At 50.7% G+C, this 11,850-nt stretch overlaps 1 protein-coding gene across 4 annotated transcripts in view; it reads right to left on the bottom strand.

Moving 5' to 3' along the window:
• Positions 1 to 504: 504 nt before the first annotated feature.
• Positions 505 to 11,850, bottom strand: part of RNFT2 (ring finger protein, transmembrane 2) — a 49,519-nt gene continuing 38,173 nt past the window's right edge. For 3 of the 4 annotated variants that reach the window (XM_036353267.1, XM_036353268.1, XM_036353269.1), the window contains exons 8-11: positions 10,214 to 10,363; positions 8,572 to 8,637; positions 8,343 to 8,444; positions 505 to 2,565 (exon numbers count right to left, since the gene is read on the bottom strand). In XM_036353267.1, the coding sequence (XP_036209160.1) occupies positions 2,431 to 2,565; positions 8,343 to 8,444; positions 8,572 to 8,637; positions 10,214 to 10,363 (453 nt within the window). In that variant the 3' untranslated portion in view covers positions 505 to 2,430. Of the gene's footprint in view, positions 2,566 to 6,685; positions 6,805 to 8,342; positions 8,445 to 8,571; positions 8,638 to 10,213; positions 10,364 to 11,850 lie in introns of all 4 variants that reach the window. The other variant, XR_004974755.1, reaches the window with a different exon arrangement.

Raw genomic sequence — 11,850 nt, 5'->3', positions numbered from 1 at the left:
ACATCGATCGGCTGCCTCTTACATGCCCACCCACCGGGGATCGAGCCTGCAATCCCGGGCATGTGCCCTGGCTGGGGATCGAACCTCTCAGGGCACAGGACGATGCCCAACCAATGGAGCCACACCGGCCAGGGCCACAGGGGACACTCTTTATAGTGTCAGGGGCATGACTTGTTTTTGCAGACTGTCCGAGAAGTTTTGTGTGTGCGTGGCACGAGTGTAACTGACAAACCAGTGGTGTATTCACTGGTTATCAGCATCATCAGTTTCCCTGGTTCCCGCAGACGACACACTAGGCTTCCTCACTCTGGAGATGGCTACAGGGAGGTGAAGTGGTTTCCCAAAGTCATGCCAAGTTTAGAAAATAAACTAGCAAACAAAACAGTAACAGACTCTTAGGCAGAGAACAGACTGACAGCTGTTAGAGGGGAGGGGCCGGATGAAAAAGGTGAAGGGATTAAGCACACAAAAAAATCAACTCATAGACACAGACCACAGTATTGGCGATTACCAGAGGGAAAGGAAAGGGGGCAGGGGAGGTGGAAGAGGTACAGGGGAGATGAATGGTGATGGAAGGAGATGTGACGTGGGTAGTGAACACACAAGACGATGTACAGGTGATGTACTATAGGATTGTACACGGGAAACCCATATAATTTTATTAACCAATTCACCCAATAAATTAAAAATTAAATTAAATTAATTTAATAGACAGCTCTATCAGCTCTGTCACATGCGACCACTTTAATGCCTTCTCCAGCTCCCATTTCTCCAGCCTCTTTGATGGCACCTGCAGACAGGGACCTCTTTCCGGTAAAAACCAGTTGCAGAAGATTGTTCCTTCCCCTTGGTTCTTCCTCAAGGCGGAGGGAACAGAGAAGCCGCGTCCGCTGGGCTCTGCTTCCCTCCACTTCCCTTTCTGACTTGATTATCCAGGCAAGTGGGATTGTAACAGCGCGGCCATCGCCATAGTAACAGAGCTTGAAAGATGCCATGCAACCCTGGAAGGGATATCAGGAAAGCACCAGGGACGGCAGCGAGAAGAAACGGTGCTGGCTCGACAGCGCAGGGGGCCACGTGTCCAGAGTCTGCTGGGGACGGGGTGGGCATGCTCACACCGGCCGAGGGCAAGGGGGCAGCAAGGTTTCCACCATCTCCCCTCCGGCTTTCTTGCTAGTCTGCTCTCCAGCCACCCAGATGGCTTTCTCTGAAATGCCGTGGGCACCAGCCCATTGTTCTGGGGTTGACAGTGAGAGGATAGGGCTGGGAGAAGGGTAGGACAGGCAGGGTTCTGGTGGCATCTACATGACCTCCTGTGCCACCTCCTCCCAGATCTCAAAGCAGGGAGGGAAGTGGCTCTGCTGTAGAGATTAGTAGCTCTCATACAGAGCTACTCATGAGCACTATATGAGAGCTACTCTCCGCCACCACCCTGGCTTGTGGACAAATCCCTAACATGAACTGTCCCTTTTGCTCTGGAGGCTACCAGAGGAGAGGGAATGTCCACAGGGGCTGTTGACAGGTCTGAGGCGTGAGTGAGGGAGGGGACGGGAGGGAGAGAAGAGAAATACAGATGGGTGCAGAGACCCAGTGGTATCTGTATTTGGGCCAGAGCTGGCTTTTCTTGGTACCCGCACGTGATGGAGCACCCCGGCCAGAGCTCGGGAAGAAACAATTTCAGGACCAAGTCTTGCCTCCTCAATGCGGTCCACATTAAATATGCCACGAACCCAGGCCACCCATGCGCATCAAAATCACCTCTTACGGTTTTAAGAAACCTTGTCTGCCGGGCCCCACGCCGCAGTGTCTGAGCAGCGGGTCAGCATGGGGGGCTCTGAAGCCAGGCAGGCCTGGCTGGAAACTCGGTGCACACGGCTGGCTGGTGACCCCGGCACGGTTACCACACCGAGCTCTGTGCCACGGTTTCCTCCGCTGTGCAATGGAAGTCATCCATCCAGGCAAGGTGCCTGATGCCGTGCCTGGCTCACTCTAGGCGGGGCCAGGCAGTTGAGTTTGAAAAAGACTTCACAGTGACCCTCATCTAGACCCGGGCTGTGGTGGGGAGGCAGTGACGCCCAGGTCCCTCCCCAGTGCGCAGCATCAGGCATTCGGTTCTTGAGTAAAATAACCAACAGGCGGGACCTTGTCTAGGCCTGGTTCCTTGTCTAGGAGGGGATGGGAGACCTACCTGGGCAGAGACCGAGTCTGAGTTAGGAGGCTTCTCCATACGTAGGGAAGGAGGCACGCACTGAGCCAGGGAACAAACGCTGAAGGTGAAGGTGGGGAGAACAGAAAGCTTTAGGGAAAGAGGTGGAGAAGGCGGGAGGCAGGACACGGAGAGCTTGCGGCCTGTTTCCCAGGAAGTCCGCAGAGCTGGACCCGACCACACGGACCCTCCGTCATCTCCCTGGGCGTGCCGGAGCGTCGGTGCTAGTACACCTGGAAGTGTGCCGAAGTGGCCCCGTCCTTCCAGCAGCGCACGGTGTCCACGGCAACGGAGCGGCAGAGCGGGCAGGTGCGCTCGCGGTCCAGCCAGAGGCAGAGGCACTCCTCACAGAACACGTGCTGCGGGGACAGCAATCAGGGCCACCAGGATGCTTTACTGGGCGCCCACGCCATACCCACCTCCGTCCGAGGAGCTGGGGACTCAGCAGCCAACAAAACAGACAGCTCTGCCCTCCTGGAGCTTGCACTCTAGTTGAGGAGACAACTGGCAAAATGAATCTTTAAAACATAGGGAATGTCAGTTTCAAGCGCTAGGATGGAAATGCAGGGAAGGGAGCATAGGGTATGCTGCGGGGTGGGGGTGGGAGGGTGCAGTGTTAAACAGGGTGGCCTGGGAGGACTGCACTGAGATACTGACATTTGGGTAAAACTTGAAGGAGGGTGAGGCGTTAGACCTGATGGCATCTGGGAAAAGAGTGTAACAGGCAGAGGAAACAGCTCGTGCAAAGGCCCTGAGGCAGGTGTGTGCCCAGTGTGCTGGAAGACCAGCGAGGCCAGTGTGGCTGAGCTTGGAGTGTGGTGGGTGGGAGGGGGAGCTGAGATCAGAGAGTTGAGGGGGGCGGTGCAGATCATATAGGGCCTTGTGAGCCATTTCGAGGACTTGGCTTTTACTCTGAGAGAATTAGGGAACCATGGCAGGGCTCTGAGCAGAGGAGTGACTTGATATGATTTGAATTTTTAAAAGATCCTTTTGGAAGCCAGGCGGAGAAAGATAAATATCACATGATCTCACTCATATGTGGGATATAACGATCAACATAATTGGATAAACAAAAATAGACCCAGAGACAAATGGCAGGGGAGGTGGGGGGGGCAGTTAGAGAGCAAGCAAAGGACTTGTTTGCATGTATATTAGCACAACCAATGGACACAGACACTGGAGCGGTGGGGGCTTGCCCAGGGTGGGAATGGTTGGGGGAAGGGGGCAGTCAATTGGGGAAAAAGGAGACATATGTAAAACTTAAGATAATAAAAAAATTTTTTTTTTTAAAATAAAAGATCCTTTTGGCAGCTGGGTGGAGAACAGACCACAGGGGTTAAGAGAAACACAGGGATGCTGGAAACATTAACAAGTTCCGCCACTTTCTGGCTTTAACTTGGACCAGGGATTTAACCTCCCTGTGCCTCAGTTTCCTCGTCTGTAAGATGGGGATAATCGTGCTCTCCCTTTAGGAAGATTGGAAGCACTTAGACATAATAATCAAATGCAGTGTATGATTCCTGATTGGATCCTGGGTGGGGGAAGGGAAAGGGAACCCTAACTATGAAGGATGTTTTGAAGACAAATGGAGAAATTTGAATATTGGGATTTTGTATCAATTTAAAATTTTTGGGATGTGTGCTAGTGGAATTGTGGTTATGGGACAGAATGCCCTTGTTCTTGAGAGATGTATGCTGAAATATTTAGGGATGAAGAATCAAGACGTCAGCAACTTATTCTCAACAGGTTTAGGGGGATAAATTTATATCAAGAAAAGCAAACACAGTAAAATGTTAATGGTTAGTAAATCTAGGTGAAGGATAAAAGGGTGTTCATTGCACTATCCTTCAACTGTTCTGTAGGTTTAAAATGTTCAAAACAAAGAGTTTAGGGACAATATAAAAGTATTAACAACATGTTCTTTAAAAGGAAAAAAAAGCAAATAAAAAAGGCACTTAGAACAGTGCTTGGCCAGTAATAAATGTTTTGTAAGTGCTGGTGATTATTCAGTAATAGTTATGATTACGTTCAATTGTTTATTCTCTGTCTCGAGATGCCAGACTGGAAGGGGAGACAGGATCTTCCTTTAGCCTAGTGGGCTCTTCATCCATCTGTCCCTTCATCCATCCATCCATCTATCAGACTCTCCATCTTGCCACCCATCTAGTTCCCCATCTATCTACCTATTCCCCCATCCATCCACTCACCTATTCCCTCATCATCTGTCTATCCATTTCCCCAACCACCCAGCTAACCACACACTTTTAACTCTATCCACTCATCTTTGCACACTCACTCACACACCCCTGCACCTGGCCACCATCCATCTCCATCCCAATCAACCATCCCATTTCATCTACCCCATCCATCCATCCATCCATTCATCCATCCATCCAATATTTACTAAGTCAGACTTTGCGTTTACACAAGATAGGCATGGTCGCCACTCTCAAGTTGCTTATAATTTGACAAAGAGGAGACAGACCTTACACAACCAGTAGCCTACTTAGCTATCTAGCTGACAACTGGGATAAGTGCCACGAAGGAAAAATGGACCTATGAGGCCATAGATCCAGAGCACGAACTAGTCTAGGGAAGGAAAGTGAGGGAAGCCTTTATTAAGAAACATTTCACTCGAGGCGTGCCGAAACCGGTTTGGCTCAGTGGATAGAGTGTCGGCCTGCTGACTGAAAGGTCCCAGGTTCGATTCCAGTCAGGGGCATGTACCTGGGTTGCGGGCACATCCCCGGTGGGGGGTGTGCAGGAGGCAGCTGATCGATGTTTCTCTCTCATCGATGTTTCTAACTATCTCTCTCCCTTTCTCTCTGTAAAAAAATCAATAAAATATATTAAAAAAAAAAAAGAAACATTTCACTCAGACATTCTATGCATTTGGGAATTAACAAGGCCCTTTCACCAGCAAAGCAGGCCTGAGCCATGTGCTCAACCTGGCCGGCCATACTGGTGGGCTCCAACCACCACTGGCTGTGGTGTGGCTCCTGATCCGGGGCAATGGTGTCTTGTCCAACCCCTCCCGGGAATTCTAACCCAGCTTTGGGAAGACAGCAGGGCACCAAGAGAAGAATGGGAGAGAGACAAACAGCCTAAAGAGATTGCCAGAGAGAAAGAAGGAAGCCTTTCACCTTGACATCAGGCCCAAATACTCACTGCTGCTACTAAGAAGGAAATGCAGATGGCTCAGAAGCATGTGAAAAGACGCTCATAATTAGGGAAATGCAAATTAAAACTGCACTGAGACAGTGTTTGTCACCTGTCAGATTGGCGAAGCTCAGAAAAGGCTTGATAACGCAGCAGTTGGCCAGGGAGGGGAGCGGGAGGTCCAGTCACACTCGGCATTGGGATACACTCTTTATGGAGGGCAATTCAGCAATAACCTCTGCCCTAGTGATGCCACCACCAGGAACTTATCCTGCCAAGCGCTTGCCCGTGTGTGAAATGGAAGGCGTGCCAATAAGAGCTGATACATATATTTTCCCATTGATTATTAGACAGTGGAAGGGAGAGGGAGAGACAGAGAGAGAGAAACATGGATGTGAGACAGACACATAAATTGGTTGCCTCCTGCACACACTCCAACCGGGGCCGGGGATTGAGCCTGCAACCAAGGTATGTGCCCTTGACCAGAATCGAACCCCGGACCCTTCAGTGTGGGCCAATGCTCTAACCACTGAGCAAACTGGCTAGGGCAGAGCTAATATATATTGAACCCTGAGCACGTCCTCAGTGTGATTCTACATGCTTCACTAAAATTCATTCATTTACTCAACACAATGGGCCCAGGGAAGTGCTATAAGTCTCCCCATTTTTCACCTCCCATGGCAGCCACATCCTATATAATAAATAAGTAATATGCAAATTAACCATCATGCCCTCACACAATATGGCTGCCCCCATGTAGTCAAAGATGGCCACCCTCATGTGGTCATAACATGGCCACCACAAGATGACTGGCAGGGGAGGGCAGTTGTGGGTGATTAGGCCAGCAGGGGAAAGCAGTTAGGGGTGACCAGGCCAGCAGAGGAGGGCAGTTGGGGGTGACTGGGCAGGCAGGGGAGTAGTTAGGCATTAATCAGGCTGGCAGGGGAGTGGTTAGGGGATGATCAGGCTGGCAGGTAGAAACGGTTAGGGGCAATCAGGCAGGCAGGCAGGCAGGCGAGTGGTTGGGAGCCAGCAGTCCCGGATTGTGAGAGGGATGCCCGACTGCTGGTTTAGGCCTGATCCCATAGGGATCGGATCTAAACCGGCAGTCAGACATCCCCTGAGGGGTCCCATATTGGAGAGGGTGCAGGCTGGGCTGAGGGACCCACCCTCTAGTGCACGAATTTCATGCACCAGGCCTCTAGTTTGTAATAACAAAAGATTATCAGCTACTCAATGCCCACCCAGAGGAGAACGGTTAAACAAATTGGGGTCTATCCAAAAAGCAGGATGATAAGCAAATAAGGGGCAATTTCTTACGACAGAGTATCAAGTCAAAAAGGGAAGATGTAGGATGCAGCTTGGGTAGAATATGCTGCAACTTATGTCATTTTGAAGAAGACGTGTTCAGTGTATCTATATGCGCTTACAAAGCATCTCTGAAAAGACAGAAAGGAAACTGGTAACAATAAATGCCTGTGGGGGTGTTTAGGGGACTGGGGAGCTGGGGACAAGGGCAGGAGCCTACAACCACTTTCCTTCTTCCATCTTTAAAACATTGTTTAATGCAGCTTTTTATTTTGGAATAATTTTACACTAACAGACAAGTTGCAGCGAGTAGAGGAAGTCCTCACATACCCCTCACCCAGTTTCCATTTCCCCTAATGTTACCTTGCGTCTCCACAGTGCACTTGTCGAAGCGAAGAAACCCACACAGACGCGTGACCATGGACTACACGCCAGGCCTGATCAAGAGTTCGTCAGACTGCCTTCCCCACCCATGCCCTTTCTCCGTGCCAGGATCCAGCCCGGGTCCCACATGGCATTCAGTTGTCATGACTCCTCACTCATGAATTCTGTAGTCAGATTTTAGATCATGCAAATATATTCTCAATTTTAAAATAAATACAATGAATAAAAAACAAAAAAACAAACCAGCTATAATCCCCCCAAATCAAAAGCAAAAACAAAAAATTTTTGCTGATGCCAAAAAAAGACCCCCCCCCCCTGTCTTCTCACCCCCGGAAGGTGGTGGTGGGGAGGAGCCATATGCTCTTGATTCCTTCTCGTCTGCAGGCGATGCCTCCTCCCCGAGGCCTTTCCAACCTCGAGCTCATCGCTATCTGTCCTGGTCCCCGGGGACGCTGCATGAATCTCTCTTACACAGCACTTATCACTGCCTGCCTTGTTTCATAGTTATTTATGTATGTGTCTGTCTCCCCAAGGGACTGCGAGCTTCCAAGTCAGGGGACAGGGTCTGTGTGCCCTCTGCCTCCCCTCCCTGGTGTCTGATAGGATGCTTGACTCATACACATTTGCTGAATTGACATCTTCGCCCCTGATGTCAGGAGGAGGAGGATGGAGAAGGAGGAGGAGGAGGAGGAGAAGGAGGAGAGGGGGTACATGTAGGAAATTAAAGGGACTAACCAGTACTTACTGCTATAGGTTGGTGACCCACAAGTAATCATAATAAAAACAAATGGTAAATCTAATTATAATGATAATTATATATATGAACGACTTCTATGACTAAATAATTCAAATTTAGTTTTTTTCCAGAGATGATCTCATTTAATCATAATATTAGCTCTACAAAGTAGATGTTATTGTGATACCCATTTTGTAAATGAGAAAAAGCAAGGCTCGGGGAGATGGAATGACCCATCTAGGGTCCAGAGTGCTGCTGGGTTTCACAATCACGATATTCTGACACTAAGCCTTAGTGAATTTTTCATTTTCGACACTGAAACTGAGGTTCAGAGAGGTGAAGTAACCTGGTTCAGGTGCCCCAGCTAATGAGAGACAGAGCTGAGATCAGAACCCAGATCTGACTCCAGTCTGGGCCACACTGTTCTCAAAGACCCATCCCAGAGCCTCAAGGTTTGGTCAAGGGAAAGGCACTTGAGACTTCTGCCTGGGGCAGGGCCTGCCGGTCCCCCAGCCTCAGCCTCTGATGCCCCTGCCCAGCCCTGCTCACCTGGCACATAAGGATCAGAGGCTCCCGGAACTCGGCCTGGCAGATGGCACAGATATCACCAGCCTCTGTGCACTGCTGCCCAGTGGCCCGGACTCCGTAATTCTGTTTGTGGGATGGGGAGAGAGAGAGACACACAGCTGTGGACCCCGAGAAGCACGCTGAGACCTGTTTCTGGCTCTTGGCTCCCAGTTCCTGTGGCTTTGGCCAGGACCACATGAAGCCGACTCACCTGTGAGGTACACAGAAGCTTCAGGGCTTTCCTGACTCCACCCACGCGGCCACAGATGTCGAAGGACTGAAAGGAGAGCAGGGTGACGGCTGAAAAGCATCCCAGGATTGTACAGGATCTCGCTTACCACTCCCGAGCCGCCCCCGCTGCCCCCCTCGTCTTTGCCTCTGAGCATTTTCATGGCACTTCCTCCCATTTGAAACTCCCCCTTCCCACCAGCTCTGCTTGGCTTTGGACTTCCTGCCTTCCATCAACAGCCTCCCCTGTCCCTGGGCCAGGAGAGCAAACACATGGCATGCACACTGCCTTTTCCTCTCCCAAGCCCAGGGCAGGCATTGCTAATCGATCACAACACTCTTCATCTGGCCCAGCCAGAGCCGATAATCCTCCATCTAGCACTCCAGTCAGCCACTTCCAGTCCATCAGGATCAGTCGGCTAGATAAGCCCCATGGGCTGACACAGCCTGCACTGCCTGGCTAGCCCTGCTGGGAAGAAGGACCGAGAACACAAGCATTTCCCCAGGATTCTCCAAGGTCAAAGAAAGAGGAGGATGTACTTATTGTGAGGGGGAAACTGATTTGTACTAATGATGAGAAGGGAAGGACCGCAAACTGATCTGCAGAGCTGACGGCGTGCCATTTAGCAGGAACAGAAAGCGCATTCAGGGGCAGTGAGGTCTGGGGTTAAGAGCAGCATGGTTCGGAAGCAGGCTGCCTGGGTGGACGCTCATGCTGTCATCTCTAGCTGAGCGACCCTGATCCTGGCAAGTTACTTCCCTCTGAGCCTCAGCCTCCTCGCCGGTAAAATGAGAGCAATGGTGGTACGTACTCTGAAGAGCTGTGAAGACTCTGTGAAAGGCTAGCCTGTGGTGAGCTTTATGGACAAGAAATGAGGGTGGCCCTGGCCGGTTTGGCTCAGTGGCTGGAGCGCTGGCCCACCGATTAAAGTGTCCCAGGTTCGATTCCCGGGCAGGGGCACATGCCTCGGTTTCAGGCTCAATCCTCAGCCCCAGTTGGAGCGAGAGCAGGAGGCAACCAATCGATACATCTCTCAGATTGATGTTTCTCTCTCTCTCTCTCTCTCTCTCTCTCTCTCTCTCTCTCTCTCTCTCTCTCTCTCTCTCCCCCCTCCCTCTCTCCTTCCTCTCTTCCACTCTGTCTAAAAAATCAATGGAAAAAATATCCTTGGGTGAGGATTACAAAAGAGAAGAAAATAAATTAGGGTGGATTTAACCATGAAAAGAAATGAAGTCCTGACAGGCCGCAGTGTGGAGGAATCTTGGAAACAGGCTGCTCAGTGAGAGAAGCCAGACACACAAGGTCGCACATTGCGTGACTCCCGTTATATAAAGTGTCCGGAACAGGCACATCCACACAGATAGAAAGACTAGTGATTCCAGGGGCTGGGGCTGGGGGTGGGGAGGGTAGAGAAATGGGGAGCGACTGCTTCCTGAGTACAGGGTTCCTTTTGGGGATGAACATGTCTTGGAACCAGACAGAGGTGGTGGTTGCACAACATTGCGAATCTGCTACATGTCACTGAATTTTGTGTTGTGTGAATTTTCCCTCAATTTAAAAGAGAGAGATGAGGAACGGGGCTCCGTAGGCCCGCCCTCCAGCCCACCAACCCCCGCCACCTCACCTTGCAGAGGCTGTAGAGGATCATCAGGACCCCTCCCAGAAAGTGGCTGTTGGAGGAGTCGTCACCCATGATGTATTTGTACCACAGCTGGATGGGGACCAGCGATCGGAACAGCTGGCTCAACTCCTCGATGACCAGATAGAACTTTCCCTGCAACCACACGAAAAGCATCAATTATTATTAGCAGTAAAGACCCAAAGGACCCAGCGGGGGCCCCCAGCCTGGGCAGTAATGACATTCCAGGTCACAGGCAGGCCATTAATCAGCTTTGGAAAGCACTCAGGCCTGCTCCTAATGGGCCTGAGATATGGCCGGGGAGACGTGGCCCCTGCCCGCTGCCCTCACCCGCTGCCCACCAGCCCAGAAGATCAGGGCTCCACGGATCATGTTTCAGGGAGGGAGAAACCAGACACCTTTGGCAGAGAGCTGGAGTGGGGTCCCTCCCTGGTGTCTGCTGTGGCTTGGAGGGCTCAAAGCCACACATCGGGGCACAGTCCCTGCCCCGCACACAGATCACCCTCACCTCCAAGGGCTGACCCAGGCATCACGGGACAGCCCTCAGAGGCATGGGCAGGATGGACCGTAGGAGGCAGGTTAGGGCAGGCCAAGGGGTGGACGGGGGTAAGACATGTGCTCTCCTTCCCAGCTCACCATCTGCTGTCACCAAGGAGGCAGGGTACTATCTGGGGAAAGAACACAGACTTGGGGACTCAGGCAGGGCCAGGTGTGAATCTTATCCTGCTGAACGTCTGTGAGCCTCAGTTTCCACATCTACAGAATGGGAGTCCCATTCCCACCTTCTGAGGTTGCTGTGAGGATTAAAGGGGACGCACACGGAACGCAGAGCGGTGTTCAACAATTCTATTTCCCTTCCTCCCTTGGCTCTTGGACAAGGTCCCCAAGCTTGCGGTGGCCTGTGCTCTAAAATGGAACTGAAAATAACCCCGCCCTGTCCTGTCTAATGAAGCTAAACTTGCATCTACTTATGACCCAGCAACTCCACTCCTAGGTGTGTACCCGAGGGAAATGAACACATATGTCCATTTGTATGCTAATGGTCATAGCAGCTTTATTCATAAGATCCCCAACCTGGAGACAGCCCAAATGTCCATCAGTGGGAGAGCAGATAAACAGATTGTGGTGTATTTATACAATAGTGTACTACTCAGCAATAAACATGAACAAATGGCTGATACATACAACATGGATGAATGTCACAGGCATTAGGTTAAATCAAAGGAGACAGTTATACAAGAGGACATACTGCATAATTCTGACTTATCGACCAGCCTAGAGTAGGTAACACTAACCTGCCGTGATAGAAATCAGGTTAGTGGTTGCCTGGGGGGAGTGGGGGGAGGACTGACTGCAAGGGGCACGAGGGAACTTTGGGGAGTGATAGAAATCTTTTATCTCGTGACTGGGATGGTGGTTACACGGATGTCTATATTTGGCAGGACTCATTGAAATATAGCTTCAAATCTGTGCGCTTAACTGTATTTAAATTATACCTCAATAAAACGATTGAAACTAACGGAGGAACGAACATAGACACAAACAAATAGCCCTGCCCCAGGCATGCCTAGCCTTTACAAAAATGTCAATAATCTTTGCTCTAACAATTCTACTTCTAGGAA

Source organism: Myotis myotis, unplaced genomic scaffold, assembly GCF_014108235.1.
Source record: "Myotis myotis isolate mMyoMyo1 unplaced genomic scaffold, mMyoMyo1.p scaffold_m19_p_20, whole genome shotgun sequence".
In the NCBI taxonomy this organism is placed as follows: Eukaryota; Metazoa; Chordata; class Mammalia; order Chiroptera; family Vespertilionidae; genus Myotis; species Myotis myotis.
The sequence above is the reverse complement of the archived record's forward strand: the minus strand, read 5'-3'. Positions and strand labels throughout refer to the sequence as shown.